Source organism: Euleptes europaea, chromosome 2 (assembly GCF_029931775.1).
Source record: "Euleptes europaea isolate rEulEur1 chromosome 2, rEulEur1.hap1, whole genome shotgun sequence".
In the NCBI taxonomy this organism is placed as follows: Eukaryota; Metazoa; Chordata; class Lepidosauria; order Squamata; family Sphaerodactylidae; genus Euleptes; species Euleptes europaea.
In genome coordinates, this window is record NC_079313.1 from 28,684,211 (window position 1) to 28,703,681 (window position 19,471).

Genomic DNA, 19,471 nt, shown 5'->3' on the forward strand with positions numbered 1-19,471 from the left:
TAAAAGATTGATTTGTCCTTTTTCTTCATAATATTATCTTTCGTGTTATCACTGGGAGTTTCTCTTGCAGTCTCTTTTCATTGTATCAATTTATTAGTGTATTCATCTTGTTAGGGATGCCAGCTCCGGGTTGGGAAATACCTGGAGGGACTTCAATGCCATAGAGTCCAATTGCCAAAGAGGCCATTTTCTCCAGGTGTATTGATCTCTATCAGCTGGAGATAGGGTTGCCGACCTCCATGCCTCTTTTGGCAGGATTTACATTTAGGTCAAAAATGTGAACAGACTGCTGGACTTGATGGCCCTTGGTCTGATCCAGCATGGCCTTTCTTATGTTCTTCCTTAATCTCCAAGGTCTCAGACACACCTCCTTACCTAATAGCCTTTAGTTGCAAATGCAAGGGATGGAATCTACATGCAAAGAACATGCTTTACTGAGCTAAGAGACTTCCTAGTTATCTTTCTAATTATAGGACATGTGTCTGTCTTTAGCTATATTTAATCCATAGGAATGTTTTCAAACCTTCCAGTGTGGACTGGAAAAAAACAGTCTTGTGCATGAATTATTAATTGCCAGTGGACCACAATAATCTTGGAATAGCTTCAGGCCAAGCCTGATTGAAATGAAAGGGCTGCTCATATGATGGAAGTGTTAATCTGTACAGACTTTAGAACATGTTGCAGTAGTTGTGTGTGTGCTAGATTATACGCCCAATGCATGACTCATTCCAACTAACTGTGCCTACAAGAAGGTTGCCAAAAACTGGGCTGAGTAATGGGGGTATATAAACAGAGATGGCAGCACAGGAAAAGGCCCAGTTACCTTGAATAACCCCATGATCCTGATTTGAGAAGGTTGTTCATGTCCCCCAGTGCTGCATTTAAAGATGGAATTACCTTAGAATAAAATAGAAACGTATCCAGCTGTGCAGTTCCTCCAAGAGAACAGCATTGCACATTTGTGGAAGAGGGAGTGGTGATATTTGCCAGTTCCCCCTACTGCTGCAGACCTCAATATTGCCTCCTAGGCCACTCCTGAGGGTCTGGAATCCCAAGAACAAGTGCAGAGTGGGCAACTCAGTGGGTGGCAACAGGAGGAGGAAATGATGAAGTTCTTCTTTACAAAGTTTGTGGATGACTGGATGCATGTCATTGAATTCTGCCAGTTCTTTGTCTCCTCTGAATTGGCTATTAATCACCTGTTGATTCCCACTGGAATCTGAACTGTAACTCTGATGCACACCAAAGTAATTACCCATTATGTGCCAAACGCTTCACAGTGTGCCGTGTCCTCTGTGTGAATCCACTCAGCCTACATTTCACAACGCAGCAGTTTTCCTATTTAAACTGGCCATACTGATTTCCCTTCTCTGTCGGGTCTACGAAGCATGTACATACAAAGCATGTTTTGTAGCCAAGAATGTACGTGACCTATGACCCTTTTTCTAATGACCAGTTGCTGAGGTGGGCTTTTGTGCAGAGCAGTGACCTGGCCATGGTTTGTCCACCATGTATGTATTCTCTCTGATAACGCAGTGGATGTTAACTGAGGGAGAAACTAACATTTCAGTCCTGGGGTCCTTTCTTTCTGTGCAGTCCCACCTATCATTAATAGAGGAGACTTATCAGGACTGGGCCCATCCCCTAAAGAAGTGAAGATCAGAGTGAACAACAGTTTTACACTGGAATGTGAAGCTCATGCGATTCCTGCAGCTGGCATCAGATGGTACAAGGATGGACAGGCCAGTCACATATTTAATTCATTTCAATAAGTTATTTTAAAGAAACAAATAAGCTTCTCTACCATACGTGGCACACACTCTCCCTCCCTTCTGTCTTACAAACATGGGGTTAAGTGTGGGCGGGGGGATAAGTGAAAATAATCTGCCCACTCTTCCCCAAATAGAAGTGCCTACTGTGAGTGGAAAGGGCACTTAGGATCTTAGCCACAGGAAGTCCTATCTCCTTCCTGTGAAATTAGGAGCATATCCCCAGAATTCCTTAGCAGTAAAGGGTTACCCTTTGCAATTTATTTATTTTATTTACTTCATTTGTACCCCATTTCTGTCACCTATGGGGACCAAAAGTGGCTTACTATATTCTTTCCTTCTTCATTTTATCCTCACAGCAACCTTATAAGGTGGGTTAGGCTGAGAGGGCTTCCATGACAGAGTGGGAATTCAAACCTGGGTCTCCCAGATCATAGCACAGCCCTTATCACTGCATCATGCTGGCTACTGATGTTTTGCAATTGTGTAACGTTCCTCCTTGCTCTTCCTTGTCAGCACTTTGGCTTAATGCATTCTAGGGCTGTTGATGCACTGTGTACATTGGCATGTGGAATATTACTCTTGGCTGATAGAGTTGTATAGGTTCTGACATAAGAGCAAATCCCATCAACAGAGAACTAGATGCTCTAAGGTTTTCCCCCCAGAATTAGTCTTTTGGCAAGAGTTAAGATTCCTAGTATTAAGAAGCACATTAACGGGAATTTTCTTTGGCAAAGTAGAAGAGAGCATTAATACAGCTGTATTGCTTTCTTGGCCTTTTGCGCATGGCTGTTTCCTCTCCCCCCCCCCCCACTGCTTTGGGACTTTGCTTTGATTAAGCGTGCCTTTTCCAACCGTCAGAGGTCGCCTGTGCATTTCCCCGCACATTTCCACGCATTTTGCCCGTGTTTTCTGGATGATGCTGAAACAGCATTCAGAAAACATGGACAAAACAAGCAGGGAGAGTGAGGCAACCTTTGACAGTCAGAAAAGGAACGCATAATCAAAACAAAGCCCCAAAGCAGTCATGAGGGTGACTGTGAGGGAAACAGCCTTGCATAAAAGGACTTTATGTTCTCTTTTTTAATGATTTGCAAGCAAACTACCAGAAAGAATACCCTCAACTTTTGGATGGAAATGGCAGGGAAATGGACGATAAAATCCTTGCTTATTTCATGCATCTAGAAGACAAATGTGGCTCACCAGTCATGGGTGATGCTTGCATTTTTTCCAGCCTGACAAAAAGGGAAAGGAAGGGAAGGTGTTTCATGTACCTGCAGGCTGTATTTGACCTAGTGGATCACGAGTGGTGTAGAACTGTAGTAGGTAAAAGGTAAAGGTCCCCTGTGCAAGCACTGGGTCATTCCTGACCCATGGGGTGACGTCACATCCCAGTGTTTCCTAGGCAGACTTTGTTTACGGGGTGGTTTGCCAATGCCTTCCCCAGTCATCTTCCCTTTACACCCAGCAAGTTGGGTACTCATTTTACCGACCTCGGAAGGATGGAAGGCTGAGTCAACCTTGAACCGGCTACCTGAAACCAACTTCCGTTGGGATCGAACTCAGGTCGTGAGTAGAGTTTGGACTGCAGTACTGCAGCTTACCACTCTGCACCACGGGGCTGTTGTACATGCTTTATTTGCATTTTTTATGCCATGTTCGTGTATTGTTGTTGATCATTAAATCACAGCCTATTACATCAGACGATCACATAACAATCCAAGCCAGTGGGCGCATCCTGAAAATAAAGGCAGCACAGATATCTGACACTGGCCGTTACAGTTGTGTGGCCTCAAATATCGCTGGAGAAGATGAGCTGGAATTTGATGTCAACATCCAAGGTACAATTACACATGTGCTTTCATGCATACATGTCAGGTTGATAAAGAAAACCAAAAGATGAAATCTTCTGTGCTCCTAAGTAGTAGAAAAAGGGGGAGGAAGTTGTGCTGGGAATAAGAATGGGAGGAATTAGAAGGGAAGGAGTGCCCGCAAAGGGGAAAGGTGGATGACCAAGTTATGCAAACAATGCTAACTTTTTTTATATGGACCCCTCGCCACTCCTCTGTTCCTGAAACTGTTGGGGGCTGAGGGCTGTGCATGCTCATAGTGTCTCGGAACATTGGCAGTAGAGAGCGGCATGTAGCATATCTGTGTGTCTCAATGGAATCTGGGAAGGATTCAGCTGTGTGAGCCTATTGGTTGGAAAACAACATTTCAATGAGTTCAGCACTGAATGTTTGCCTGTGATGATGCTGATAATCATTGGCTTTCTACCTTCAAAGACTTCCATCCAGCACTCCACATATACTACAGAAGCATTTGCATTAGACTGGGGTTCAATCAGAATCCTTGTTAACACAGTTACAGCCCATTACTGAGCCAGAGGGCCGAATGTGCTTAGGAGGCGACCAGCCCATTATACCAGCATGTGTGACGCCGGCATAGTGCCACTTGCAGCGGCCCTCTTTGACTGCCGCGGCAATGCGGCCCTTGAACGCCAGCTCGGCCTCCCACTGGTGTCCTGGGAGGCATTCCGGGGGCATTCTGGGGGGCAGGGTTGCTGTTAGGCAGCCTCCTAATCCCTTTCATCCCGGGAACGACCCCTTCAGAAAAAGCGGTGTGGCGCCAGCTTTTTAGTGGGGCTACTTTCCCCATTTTGTCATTTTTATTTTTTAAAAGGTTTTTTTCCCCCCTGTAGTGGCCTCGAATCCTCATTGGAAACACAGCGGCATTGCCTTGGCCATGCCGTCGCCGGCCACTGCAGGGCTCAGGAATGAACAGTTAATCATGTCCAAGGTTTGATCATTCCCTGAACTGTTTGTAAGGAAAGCATTGCCCATGGCAGTTTTTACATATGCAGTATTCAAGCATTAGGTAACTTATTCTTGCCTGCCTTTCTATTATGTCTCACAGTTCCTCCAAGTTTCCGAAGACTGTCTAGTGGCTGGGATGTTGGCAACACTCTGGGTATCGGACAAGGAGGAGAACCAAAAGATGTAATCCTTAACAATCCTCTTTCCCTGTACTGTGAGACCAATGCAGTCCCTCCTCCAGCACTCACATGGTATAAAGATGGTTCTCCCCTGAGTTCCAGTGATAAAGTATTGATATTACCAGGTCTGTATTAAACAGAGTAACTGACCTTAATAAACTTAGGACATTTCACGTGCAGGTTGCTGTGGTGTGAAATCCTGGACGTTAACCTTTATACATAGCAGCATGTTGGTTATTCATAATGCAAGCAAAAGAGCACTATGCAATGACTTTAGATGCACATGCTTACTTTTGCTGCAGGAATGAGGATAGTTGTTTCTCAGTCCGGTTATCTTTTTTGGTGACTGAGGGAGTTACTGGAAATTCTGAACTTCTCTAGCACAAGCAATGAAATGGAGTGCTTCTCTTAGGGTCTGCTTGTACGTGAATTTCCTGTACACAAATACCCTTGAGTTCATGCACATCCCAGTTTTTTTAATCATTAAGGTTTTTTTTCTTTCCGCATAATATAGTAAATATAACAACAGATTCCCTGCAACCCTACCACTCAGAATTGTGACTGCAATAGGTTTGCATCATGATTAGTATTCATTTTGACTAGTAGTCATGGATAGCGCTGTCTTCCATGAACATGTTCACTCCCCTCTTAAAGTCTTCCAAGTCCCACAATTGGCAAGGAGTTCCACAAGTTCACTATGCGTTGTGTGAAGAAATACTTCCTTTTATCTGTTTTGAATCTCTCACCTTCCAGCTTCAGCAGATGACCCCACATTCTAGTGTTATGAAGGAAGCTTTTCTCCCTGTCCACTCCCTCCATACCATGCATAATTTTATTGACCTGTATTGCGTCTTCCCTTAACCACCTTCTTTCCAAGCTAAACAGCCATAAGTGTTTTAACCGCTATGGTGGGGTCAGGGTTGGTGGCAAGCCCTCCTTAACTGCCAGCGTGGTGTAGTGATTAAGAGTGGTGGTTTGGAGTGGTGGACTCTAATCTGAAGAACTGGGTTTGATTTCACTCTCCTCCACATGAGTGGCGGACGCTAATCTGGTGAACTGGATTGTTTCCCCACTCCTACACATGAAGCCAGCTGGGTGACCTTGGGCTAGTCATACTCTCTCAGCCCCACCTACCTCACAGGATGTCTATTGTGGGGAGGGGAAGGGAAGGTGATTGTTAGCTGGTTTGATTCTTCCTTAAGTGGTACAGAAAGTCGGCATATATAAACCAACTCTTCTTCTTCAATTATGGTGTCGCTTGATGCTGATCCTGGAACTGTGTTTAACAGTTTGATGAAAAAGCCTCCTCAATCCTTTTTGTTTTTCTTCCAGGAGGACGTGTTTTGCAGATTCCACGGGCTCAGAGTGAAGATGCAGGACGGTATATATGCATGGCTGTAAATGAAGCTGGAGAAGATTCCATCCAGTACGATGTCCGTGTACTTTGTAAGCCTACATTATATTGCTTGATATTAGAAATCCTATATTTCCATTTGCTTAATAAAAGGAATAGAAAATGCTAAGAAAGTTAGGTGTGGTTTTTTTCAGAATCCCTGTTGACTTCTGTTGACTTTCTGTTGAATTTTAATTCTTCTGCTATTTTTAGTCATAACAGACACCCTTCACAAGAACACAAAAATATTTATTTTTTTCCCTTTTAACCTGCATGGCTTCTTTGTCCATGCATTCTCTGAAAATAAAAGAAACAGTCGTTCTGTGTTGTTTCACTCCCCACTCCACCCATGCCATTGCGTGTTTTTTAAAAGTGTGGTTCTGCTAAAAGTGCTGTAGGATCAGTTAGATCTAGGTTAGCATTGTTAAAAGTTAAATTACTTGTAAAAACAGCAAGTGACAGATAGAAGAGACAATTTCTGTACACATTATTTTTGAACCATTGTTTTTATTCTTAGGGAAATGTATGCAGATTTAGTCAATCAATCAACTAAAACTCTCATGGTTAGATCAAGATCAGATCCCCAATCGGGTTTCAGGAAGGTGCAGAACTACACCCATTAATTTGTATGGAACATCTGGGCCTCCACACTCAGAAGGCCAGGTCTACGTACACTGAAAATAATATCCCTTTAAAACGTAAAGGGGCTGTGCATCACTGAACAACCACAGAGTGGTGAAGGTAGACCTGACCTCAGAGGAAATAGGTAAAGGTAAAGGTAGTCCCCTGTGCAAACACCGGGTCACTACTGGTCCATGGGGGTGACATCACATCATGACATTTACTAGGCAGACTATTTTTATGGGGTGGTTTGCCATTGCCTTCCCCAGTCATCTACACTTTATCCCCAGCAAGCTGGGCACTCGTTTTACCGACCTTGGAAGGATGGAAGGCTGAGTCAACTTTGAACCAGCTACCTGAATTCAACTTCCATCGGGATAGAACTCAGGCTGTGAGCAGAGCTTTTGATTGCAGTACTGCAGCTTACCACTCTGCACTACAGGGCTCCTTATCATAGGAAATAATAGGCCCATTATGTCCAATGAGTGAATGAGCGTCCAAGTCTACTGCCATAGGACACAATGGCCCCCATTATTTCCAATGGGTAGAACACCTAGCTTCCAAGTCCAGATCTACTTTTCCAGATTTTCAGTGGCAAATCAGCCTTTTAAATTTTAAAGGAATATTATTTTCCATGGGAGTGGATCTGGCCGCCTAAATCTCGAGACCAGGACTCTAATTAGAAAATAATGGCCCTTTAAAGTTTAAAGAGACTATGCACTGCAGAACACTTGAGCTGGGGTGTGCTTTCTCCCTCCCTTTCCACTCTGGAGTGGGGAAATGCACCAAAAAATTGGGCCCCCAAGTAATTACAACCTCCCTGAAATGTCGGCATACCAAAAATTATTCCCTTAAAAAAATTCAGTTCAAAATTAAAATGAATTTCTGAGGTGTACAACCCTAATTGGAAGTCATTAATATGTGAAATTATAAATTAACATTGATCAGCAGTCATTTCCTAATTCAGATTACAGCCCCATCAAATTATATTTCTGAACGATAATTTTTAATACACCTGCATGTTTTATGTTAAATTAGAGTCCTTGTCAAATACATCCACTTTTTAGTCTGTGCTTGACTGGGGTCTGTATGGTCCTTGTGTTGCATTAGGCTAGGTGGTTTTTACAAGTGGAGTGTTAAAAGTACAACACTTATATATAAGGGTATGTAATTGTTAGCACTTTCTGTTACATTCTGTTAGCATGGGGGCCTGATCTGCAACAGCATTCATTCAAAAATTCATAGTTTGAACATTATATACTCCCATCGCTTAAAAATCTTTAGTTTTTATCAGTACTTGTGGCTTCAGTGAGAAGATTCAGCACCTTGGGGTTGAATAAGTGAGAGGATGCCAGGGATGGCTCATGCCTGAGCAGCAAGGATCTGGCCCTTTCTGACACTCCTGTTATTTGTTTATCTAAGCATACACAGGGTTAAGGGTTAGAACTAGTTTCGTGCTTTTAAACCATTAAGTCAATATGGCAAGGGGCCTGCCCAGTTAAAATATTGGGCAGCATCCAGCATACCCTTATTTAAGTTAATAGTAATACTCGTAACAACAAACAGTGATATTTTAGGCCTCCTGGAAGGTCCCTGAAGAATTCTGTGGTTATAGCGGTAATAAAAAATAATTTCAGCAGTGTGGCAAGCTTCTTAGAGGAGCTGTATAATTCCCTTCCTTGAAAGTTTAAAAAATAACTTGAACAGGCTAGTACCAACAGATATTTAGGTGTAGCGGCTCTTGTTGTAGTAGGCCAAATTGCCCATATTTGAGGCCTGTCTAATTCTATAATTCTGCCATAGGTAAATTCATGCAGTGCTGCTAGGAATGCAGTGATCGTTGGCAAGGAACATCATTAAAAGCTTCCTTGTTTATGTGTCTAATGACTTTCCCCGAGACACAGAACAAATTTCTATACCTGATGGTTCATATTTTGTACTAGAGTATGAATGTGTTTTCTCCAAACTTCTTATTTGCAGAATCCAGCGAAATCCCCCCACTTTTTTCCCTTTTCTCCAAATCTTCCTTCACTATCCAATAGCTCCCCCCCTTTTTTTATTTCATGGAAGAAACTGTGTATTCCATTTAGGGAAATGCTTTTTGTACAGGAGAGGGATGTTTTAGCTTGAATATTTGCAAGGTGCTTTCATTCCTGGTAGCGAATTTGACCTTACAGTGCAATCCTGGGAACTGCAGCGGCTGGGGATGGTGCAGCTGCATTGTTGCTATGGCCCCTCCACAAAATGTTCCTGGCCACTGTGGGGGGAAAAAAGGGGTTTAAATCTTGAAAAACCCTAAAATGTGGGAAAAGACCCCATTGCAAACAGCAATGTGGCGCAGCAACACCATTGCGTTGGGGGTGTTCCCAGTGCGAACAGGGTTAGGAAGCTGCCTAACGGCAGCTCCACCCCTGGAACACTCAGGGAATACCTCCCGGGATGCTGGCATGGGGTCTCGCGCTGGGAGAATGCCAGCAAGAGGCGACATCGGTGTCAGAGGGCTGTGCTGCCGCCACGGTCCAGGGGGGGCAGCGTAAGTGGCCCTATGCCAGCATCCATGCCAGTTTGCACCTGTGCAAGTGGCAGAGATGCCAGCTCCTAAGAGCATTTGACCCCCCCCCCACTTCAGGATTGCAGTTAGCCTCCTGTTTTGCCCATTCAGAAACTTTCTAAAGTAGCCAAGCACTAGAAAACATTGAATAATTTCCCCCTATAATTTTGCATTCTCCAGTGCCGCCATCCATTAATGGAGCCAATGGTGATATGCCTGAAGAGGTCACTGTGCTTGTGAGCAAGATGACAGTTCTGGAATGTATAGCAAATGGCAGCCCTACTCCAAGCATAACCTGGCAGAAAGATGGACAGCTCTTGGTTGAAGATTCCCAACACAAGTTCTTAGCCAGTGGAAGAACACTTCAGGTAATGTGTGAATTGCTGAGGATGGGACAGTTCATGAGCCAAAATAAGATCCAAATTATCTTATTTTGGTTGAGAATTGAATACCCAGAGTCAGAGTTCATTCCTGGCGAACAGAAAGAAGATAAACAACAAAGGGCCATAAAGTTGTAATTAACTTTTAAATTTCAAATTTAAATTTAAATTTCAAATACCTTTATTGGCATAGTAATTAACTTATGGTGACCCCTCATGGGGTTTTAAGGAAAGAGATGAGCAGAGGTAATTTGCCATTGCCTTCTTCTGCACAGCAATCCTGGTCTTCCTTGGTGGTCTCCCATCCACATACTGATCATGGCCAATCCTGCTTAGCTTCCGAGCTTGGGCTAGTCTGGGCTATTTGAGCTGATGAAAGAAATAATGTAGCAGGTCCGAATATAGGTATAGACCTATATTAGACATGGTCTTAATGACAGAGAGAATGTAGGGGTCCTTGATGAGTGATCTGAATGAAATTTCTAAATAAGTCCCTTCCCTCCAATTATTTTCCAGTGGCTAGTGCGATTGAGTCACAGTGTGGTTCTGCTTCCTCTTCCTCAGTTTCTGTCTTTTGTTCTATGCTGGCCAGAGACTAGTTTACATGGTTTTAGTGCAAGCATGGAGCAATGCAGGTCTCTTGAGCACCAATATGAAGAGGGCAGGAGCTCAGTGGAGACACTGTTGTAATAATTGTCGAGTACAGTTACGTCCTTTTAGAGATACAGTGACCCCACGAATGCATAGTGTGTGTTCTTTGTTCATTCCTGTTATGTTGTTAGCTGCCCTGAGCCTGGCTTGCCGGAAAAGCATGGGGTACAATCAATTTTTTAAAAAATAATATATAGCTCCTGCTACCTATCACAGGCTGTTTCTGCACTAATTATTTGTAATGCTTAATTAAACGTCTTTTTGTGTCCACACCAAAACGTGCAGAAGAGGAATTCTATGAACTGCAGCATGTCTTATTCTCACAAATCTAACCTGCATCTTATTGCAGAGCCATCATGATGAGAATAATAGCTAGGTGTTTGTTTTGAATATTTAGCTGGTGTGCACACATGTATATATGCTTAACATTCCATTATTTATTTTAATATAAATACATCAATCTAATACCTTTTATCTTCTTTCTAGATCCTCAATTCCCAAATAACAGATACAGGCAGGTACGTCTGTGTTGTGGAGAACACAGCAGGAAGTGCCAAAAAATATATTAACCTTAATGTTCATGGTAAGATTGCTATTTTCTAAGATGTGGATTGGTTGCATTCAAATAAGGGAATATGGAAATAGACAACAAGATTCTTTTCCCTTTTAATTGACCGGTTGGGGCCACATGAGACAAGCCACTAAAATCTCTCCCTCTTTCTAATGTCTAGTAGAACTTTGCTGTGTCCTGACATGCTATGTCTTCTCCCACCCACCACTCCACATAATTGGCTGCTGATGGCAAGGGGTGGGCAAATGCAGGATGTGAGGATATCAGGATGTAGGTAACTTCTACTAGATCTTATAACATCATTGTTTGCTCTGGCAGCAAGGAAAATAAGGGTGAAGGCAGATAGCTCTAGAGTAGAACCCCATAAATGATGTTGTTATCAGTGATCTAGAGCAAAGCTTCTTAAACTGTGAGCCACAACCCCATGTGGGGTCGCGTAACTGAATGTGGGGGTCACAAAACATTTGGCAACAGTAAATGGTAAAATTATATGTATACCAAAGAATTGTTTTAAAATAAATTTCTTTATGATTTATTTTGTGTGTGTTAAGTGATGTCAAGTCACTTCCGACTCATGGCGACCCTATGAATGAAAGTCCTCCAAAATGTCCTATCTTTGACAGCCTTGCTCAGATCTTGCAAATTGAGGGCTGTGGCTTCCTTTATTGAGTCAGTCCATCTCTTGTTGGGTCTTACTGTTTTCCTGCTGCCCTCAATTATATACCTATATACCTGGGGTTGTGTAAAAATTTCTCAGATGAAAAGGTATCGCAAGTGGAAAAACTTTAAGAAGCCCTAGTCTAGAGCAATATTAACCCTTTCAGATTTTATTTTTCTATACATGCTTCCTTTTGTTTATAATGTGCTATTCTGTGGATGATGTTTTGTGAAGGCCCATGGCCACATACAAGCAGAAGTTTACTTACTTGCTTACTAGATCTTATGGAGCAGGGCTTCTTAAACTTTTTCCACTTGCAACCCCTTTTCACCTGAGAAATTTTTATGTGACCCCGGGTATATAGGTATACCTATATACCTGGGTTCGTGTAAAAATTTCTCAGATGAAAAGGTATCGCAAGTGGAAAAACTTTAAGAAGCCCTAGTCTAGAGCAATATTTAAAAAGGTAAAGGTAAAGGTCCCCTGTGCAAGCACCGGGTCATTCTTGACCCATGGGGTGATGTCACATCCCGACATTTTCTAGGCAGACTTTGTTTATGGGGTGGTTTGCCAGTGCCTTCCCCAGTCATCTTCCCTTTACCCCCAGCAAGCTGGGTCCTCATTTTACCGACCTCGGAAGGATGGAAGGCTGAGTCAACCTTGAGCCGGCTACCTGAAACCGACTTCCGTCGGGATCGAACTGAGGTCGTGAGCAAAGCTTTGGACTGCAGTACTGCAGCTTACCACTCTGCGCCACGGGGCTCCTCGAGCAATATTAACCCTTTCAGATTTTATTTTTCTATACATGCTTCCTTTTGTTTATAATGTGCTATTCTGTGGATGATGTTTTGTGAAAGCCTATGGCCACATACAAGCAGAAGTTTACTTACTTGCTTACTAGATCTTATGGAGCAGGGCTTCTTAAACTTTTTCCACTTGCAACCCCTTTTCACCTGAGAAATTTTTATGTGACCCCAGATATATAGGTATATAAAATAGGTATACAATAATAAATAATAAAGAAACTTTTTTTCTGTTGCCAAATTTTTTGTGACCCCCCTCATTCAGTTACATGTTTCCATATGGGGTCATGACCCACAGTTTAAGAAGTTTTGATATAGAGCATGGGGGGAAGTGCTTAGAAACCCAGCTGCACAGTTACCATAGCTTCTACTTTGGCCTGTAGTGTTTAATGATAACTGTGAACCCTGTTTTTTAAAGTCTTGTATATAATTTCAAATTAAACAGTGCCTTTAAGTCAGCTCCATCTCTCCCTTAAAAAAAAAATTTATGTACGAAATTAATCCTTGGCTGGGACTTCCCTTGGAATAATAGTGCAGGGGATCTTCACAAGGCAGGCCACCCAGCTTGTGGTCCTGATGCGAAAAACATTGTCATTCACCATCATGAGTTATTTTCCTTCACTGCCAAGGAGTGAAATATTTCCTGCTGTTTTGTATTATTTTTAAAAACAGTGATTGCTTTCCATGATATTAAATAACGGATAAACCAAGGCAAAGTCCCTTGGGAAAGAAAGAGTACACTTTGGTTTGATAAATTGCAAAGCATTTCCAGTGCTTTAGAGAAGACCCTCCCCATTTTGGTCCAGCTGTTATCTATCTACACTCTTTCTTTAAGTGACCTCATCAAATTCCATGGGTTTTGGTATCACATATTCACTGATGACCCCCCCAACACACACCATGTACCTCTATTTTTTTGTCCAGTCCACAATTATGCCTACCATCATACATCAGTCTGTCATCACGATCTGGTATGTGTAGTGGTTAGAGCATAAGATCTGGAAGATGCAGGTTTGAATCCTCACTCTGTCATGGAAGCTCACTGGGTGACCTCTCAGCCTAACCTGGGTCACTCTCTCAGCTAACTTACCTTGCAAAATTGTAGAAGGATAAAATGGAGGAGAAAAGAACAATATTGTAAGGTGTTTGGGGTCCCCACTGAGGAGAAAAATGGGGCATAAATATTTCAACAAACAAAAAAAAAAATCTCAAACTGAACACATCTAAAAGTTGAAGTCCTTACCTTTCCTCCTTTCCTCAGTGGCTCCTTAAATGAGTCAACATCGTCACCAATTGATCTCGCGAATAGCATTGACTTCATTTTAAAAAAAAATCTTTTTGAATTGTTCCCTATGTTCAGTCAGTTGCAAAGTCATGTCACTTCTCCCTGTACAACACTGGGGGAAAATCTGCCTAACAATTTATCTAATTCTAAGTAGAGTTATTTATTTAGATATTTTATATGTTGCTTTTCTCCATGGGTTGGGACCCAGAGCAGTTTACATAATTCTTTCTTCCTCTGTTTGAATCTGGGTCTCCATGGTCCTAGTCCAACATTCTAATCAACTATACCACCCTGATTATAACGTGTTCTGGAAGAGTTTGCACTCCTTAAAAAGGATCAAGTTTGTAATCTGGGGACATTTCAGGATCCATCACTGTGTTTTTTTTTTTTTTTTGAGAAGCAGGTGATGGAGGCTGCCAGAACCACTACTCCTTTTTTTTTTTTTTTTTTTTTTTTTTGTAATTGCATGTTTGTTCTTCAGCTGCAACCATTCCTGGAGGAAGCAAACCTGGCCACAGTGACACACGTCTTGGTACTGTAAAGTACTTCGTGCTGTTCTGCCTTGATGCTTCAGCTAGTTCAAAATGCAGCAGTCTTCATTGGCTAGCTGTGGAGGTTGTATCTCCAGGATTACATCACAGTCACTGGCTACTGATTTCTTTTAGGGCTCATGTCAAAGTGCTGCTCTTTTAAATCTCAAACAGTTTTGGACCAGGGTAGTTGAGGGATCACCTTTGCCCATATGAACTCACTGGTACTTAAGGTCAATTATGAGTGCCCTCCTCTGTGTGTCTGTGATGACTCTTATGAAACTGGTGGCCTTGCAGGATAGGACCTTTCAGTTGTGGGCTCTAAGCATTTATATTCTCTGTCCCAAGAAGTCTATCTCATCTCCTCACTCTTTGCCTTCTAGATTTTTCTTTTTCTGGAGGTCTTTGGTTGGATTGATGCCCTGAACTGTGACCCTATTAGTGTCAATTAACTGTAGGATTTTATTCAGTTGCTTCTGACTATTTTGATGCTGTTATTGGCTGAGGATACTTTATTACTGCTCTTTCTGTTGTTCTACTGATCTGTGCGGTTTTATTTTTGTTTAGATTGTAGTATGACATTGTGTACTTTCTTGTGCTTTTAATGTTGTTCTAAGCTGGCCTGTGTACTGTCTTATCAGTAGAAGGGGGGTCATGGGGATCTTTAAACTAAATAAAAGGCCTTACAAATGCATTTGATTTTCTCCTGTGTGATCAGACAAATTATTTTGTTTTTCTTATGCTTGATGAGACAGCGTATTGTTCTAGTAGCAAGAATGCTTGGACTTGTATGTCTTTCCACAGTTCCTCCAAGTATTGTTGGCAGTAATTCTGAGAATTTGACTGTGGTTGTGAATAACTTCATCTCTTTGACCTGTGAGGTCACTGGATTTCCTCCTCCTGATCTCAGTTGGCTCAAGAATGGAAAACCTATCAGCTTGAATACAAATGCTCTTATTGTACCTGGTAAGGAGACTCTAATGTTGTGGATTTTCCTCCTCTTTTTCCTTTGCTTGTCAGCTTTGTCAAGATAAAGTGTCTGGGGTCAAACTAGAGACACTGTGCTAATAATCAAGTTTGCATATGATACAACTGGGAGAAAAACAGAGATTCCTGAACACTTTCAAGAAACATTAAAAAGAAAATGTAATTGTTTGGAGCAGCAAGTTGGTCTGCTAATATTGCTTTCTTTTTCTGTTTAAAAGATCCATTTTTTTAAAAAAATCATCTGAAAAAGGAAAGAAAGAACAAATGGTTAGTTCTCTAGCCTACTAACACAGTATTGGTAAGCTCTCAATGCCATTGCTGTATATTCAATATGGCCATTGTTTATGAGGCCATACCTTGCTTTTAAGCCAATGAGGGATTTAAGTAAAGGGAAAAGTTCAAGAAAAAAAGAGATTGCTTGTTTTCCTCCCTTCCAAGCTAGTAATTCCAAAATGCACAAACAAGCTGACTGCTGGTGTATTTACCTCAAATAGAAAAGGACAGAATGGCCCAATGAAGAGCAACATGCAAACTGGACTCAGAAGTGCCAGGGAAATGCTCATTCTTCCTTAGATGCTCATGCCACTATCTCAGTTAGGTTCTTTAAACAGAATTATTGTTTGCTACTAAATTGTCCAGTTCTAGTAATTTTTTTTAAAGCAAGTAGAATGTGATACGGTAGAAGTCTCATATCCCAAGATGTAGACACTTTTTTCTCCCTAGTGTCTCTTACTCTTTTCAGCCCTTGTTATAGTTCTGTGTGTCACATGCTTTTAAAATTCTGTTCTGCAGTGGTGAACTAAAAGCCCACATTAAACAGTTTTGCTGTCTCTGAATCATCTCAGGTGGTCGAACACTGCAGATTCCTAGGGCCCAGCTGTCTGACGTTGGAGAATATGTTTGTGTAGCCAGAAACAGTGCTGGGGAAAGCAGGAGAAGGAGCTTCCTTACCATTTATGGTGCGTCTTACTGTGCCTTACGGTTAAAGGGAAAAAATGGCAAAAAAAATAGCATATGGTAATTTCTCTAAGATTGCTATTCTTCCTTCCAAGGAAAATAAATACATATACATATGTTTTTCCCCTTCAAAGTTCCTCCCAGCATTAAAGACCACAGTGGCTCAGCTCTTTCTGTGGTGAATGTGAGGGTGGGGATGCCGGTGACACTAGAATGTGAATCCAATGCTGTTCCACCTCCTGTCATTACCTGGTACAAGAACGGACGCATGATCATGGCATCATCCAACGTGGGACTCAATGCTGATGGACAAATGCTTCATATCAAGAGTGCGGAGGTATATAAATTTGTTCCATCAGACTCTTGAGGTTGCCTATGCCAAATACAAAAATACATATTTTAAAACCAAGCAAATTGATCCTTAAATTGCAGCACAGAGATAAAAAGACAAGGGACTTGAGTACATTTGTGTGAACTAATGCATCTCTCACTGGTGTATTCTGAAAAGCAGACCGTTACAGATAAGGTTGATTCATGGAATTACCTTTGGGGCACATTTCAACCCAAACAGGTATTATTTTTTCCCCACCTGCCTGTACTGAATGTTTGCAGAGAAACCTAGATATTTGAATCAGCTGCCACAATTGCTGATGTGATCATCAGCAGTGTCTAGGTACAGCCCCTTTTAAATGTGCCCCTGATTTAGTTAAGTAAAGGTAAAGGTCCCCTGTGCAAGCACGGGGTCATTCCTGACCCATGGGGTGACGTCACATCCCAACGTTTCCAAGGCAGACTTTGTTTTACGGTGTGGTTTGCCAGTGCCTTCCCCAGTCATCTTCCCTTTACCCCCAGCAAGCTGGGTCCTCATTTCACCGATCTCGGAAGGATGGAAGGCTGAGTCAACCTTGAGCCGGCTACCTGAAACCGACTTCCGGCGGGATTGAACTCAGGTCATGAGCAGAGCTTTTGACTGCAGTATTGCAGCTTAACACTCTGCGCCACGGGGCTCCTGATTTAGTTAGAGGGCCTAAAATTGGAAATGGGGGGGATAGAGAGATATTTATGTTTATAATTAACTTATTTGATTGTAAACCACTTTGAGTGCTAAGGAAAAGCAGTATAAAAATATAGTAAATAATTGATTCTTGAAACTGGTTTGCTTATGCATTCAGCCTGTGCAGCAAGCTCCCAAATGATCTCTAGTGAATGTTCAAGTCACTGTTCTTATTAATTGGGCAAGTCTGTTGATCTATTTATTTTGAAGCTGAAAGAGCTGTTATTCACAGCTAAGTGGCCCTTGCATATAATTTTCCTTCTTACATTCTCAGGTATCTGATACAGGCCAGTATGTATGTAAAGCTACAAATATCGCAGGGCGTGATGACAAAAATTTCCACCTTAACGTTCATGGTAAGCTTATCGGAATGACTGAGTGCCTATGGTTGCTTCCATTTGGGGACTGGGAGGAATAAAGTGGGGGTGGCATTTGCAAGCCCTGCCCCCCCCCTTGCAAATGTCACAGAAGTGCCAAAGTGATTAAAATCGTGGTGGGTGAACTGCAGCCCTCTCCCCCTTTTCTGGCCAAGCTGCAGTGTAAGTTTTGAAGGTGGAGCTTAACTCTACCCCCTCCCCTCATTGGCTAGAAGCTCCACCTACATTTCCCTGTTTCAATTAGATTAAAGTACGCAACATTTGATCCAGTATAAACAGGAAGCACTTAGAGCCACATAAGTCATACTCAGCATGAGCAGGATATCTTGTGGAAGCTCCCAAAACTGTGGGGGCGTGTTGCTCATTTGGGGGGATCAAACCTGTGTAGAAGCAGCCAATGTAAAGTAGTGCCTGTCAGACAAGGGCCAAAGAGACCTGGTTTCAAATCGTCATTTGAGCCAGTCACTCGCTTCTTGCAGCCTAACTGACCTTACTAGAGTGCTGTAAACCAGCGTGGTGTAGTGGTTAAGAGCAGTGGTTTGAAGCGGTGGACTCTGATCAGGAGAACTGGGTTTGATTGCCCACTTCTCCACATGAATGGCAGAGGCTAATCTGTTGAACTGGATTTGTTTCCCCACTCCTGAAGCCAGCTGGGTGACCTCTCTGCCTCACCTACCTCACAGGGTGTCTGTTGCGGGGAGGGGAAGGGAAGGTGATTGTAAGCTGGTTTGATTCTTCCTTAAGTGGTAGAGAAAGTCGGCATATAAAACCAACTCTTCTTCTTCTTGTGAGGATCACAACCTTGGGTCCTGTTCTGAAGTGGTGAACTACAAACCCATGTTAAAGACTTTTGCTGTCTCTCAATAAATAAATACAAATATCAAATGGACAAAAGGAAAATTATATATGCTGCCTTGAGCTCCTTGGAAGAAGGAAAGGAAATGGATGGATTCACAGATAGATTAGCCAACAGTTAGTTAATCAAACAGCTCGTTGGACAAAAGCCCATTTGTCTTGGATTCTTTTCTTCCTGGAGATATTCCTTAATTAATTATCCCTGTCACTTGTTGTGAGTGCACAACAGGAAGCTATATTGGTCCAGGAAAGGGAAGGAGCATAGTGTTGAGCTGCCATCTATCACCAATTATTTGTTCTTGTCCACAGTTCCGCCCAGCATTGAAGGTCCTCATCAAGAATGGATCAATGAAACTATCAGTAACCCTGTAACCTTCACCTGTGATGCCACTGGAATTCCTCCACCAATGATAACGTGGCTGAAAAATGGAAAGCCAATTGGTAACATGCTCTGTAATTCATGGAGTGATTCAAGGTTATAAATTGCTTGTCCAGAATTTTAAGATATAAAGAGTTCAGTCAAAATTCAATGGGATAAGGTAATGATAAGACCACAGAATGAGCACAATTTTCAATCTCCCTGTTCTCTCCCTGGAGTCCCTCTAAGGAAGTTATATCAGGACAAGAAATGTTGCATTTATTAATTTGTTTGCCTCATTTTTAATTCAAGGCAGGTTACAATGATACATTTAAAACTTTTTCAGTACACATTACAACCAACCAACCACATACCTATCTAGAATCAGTGCTGGCCTCCAGAAAGAAAAGAAAAATAAGTTGAAAAAGTCCTGCAAAATAGTGCTGTTTTACATTATTTCTGGAAACTCAGTAGCGTTGATGGCGTTAATTCAGGATTCTAAGCTGGCTGTTTGATCATGAGTGCAATTTTGTGAGATGAGGGGAAAGGATATAGAAAATGCATACCCTAACTTATTTAAGATTGCCAACCTCCAGGTGGGGCCTGAAGTTCTCCTGAAATTACTGCAGAGATCAATTCCCCTGGAAGAAATAGCAGCTTTGGAGCGCAGATTCCA

The 19,471-nt window shown here is 42.1% G+C and overlaps 1 protein-coding gene across 1 annotated transcript in view; it reads left to right on the forward strand.

Moving 5' to 3' along the window:
- The window catches only part of HMCN1 (hemicentin 1), a 291,307-nt gene that overhangs the window by 191,398 nt on the left and 80,438 nt on the right, over window positions 1-19,471 (forward strand). The window contains exons 52-62 of the mRNA XM_056867441.1: window positions 1,597-1,742; window positions 3,460-3,610; window positions 4,686-4,889; window positions 6,097-6,210; window positions 9,510-9,697; window positions 10,847-10,943; window positions 15,012-15,173; window positions 16,040-16,153; window positions 16,286-16,488; window positions 17,480-17,561; window positions 18,747-18,878. Of these exons, the coding sequence (XP_056723419.1) occupies window positions 1,597-1,742; window positions 3,460-3,610; window positions 4,686-4,889; window positions 6,097-6,210; window positions 9,510-9,697; window positions 10,847-10,943; window positions 15,012-15,173; window positions 16,040-16,153; window positions 16,286-16,488; window positions 17,480-17,561; window positions 18,747-18,878 (1,593 nt within the window). The remainder of the gene's footprint in view (window positions 1-1,596; window positions 1,743-3,459; window positions 3,611-4,685; window positions 4,890-6,096; window positions 6,211-9,509; window positions 9,698-10,846; window positions 10,944-15,011; window positions 15,174-16,039; window positions 16,154-16,285; window positions 16,489-17,479; window positions 17,562-18,746; window positions 18,879-19,471) is intronic.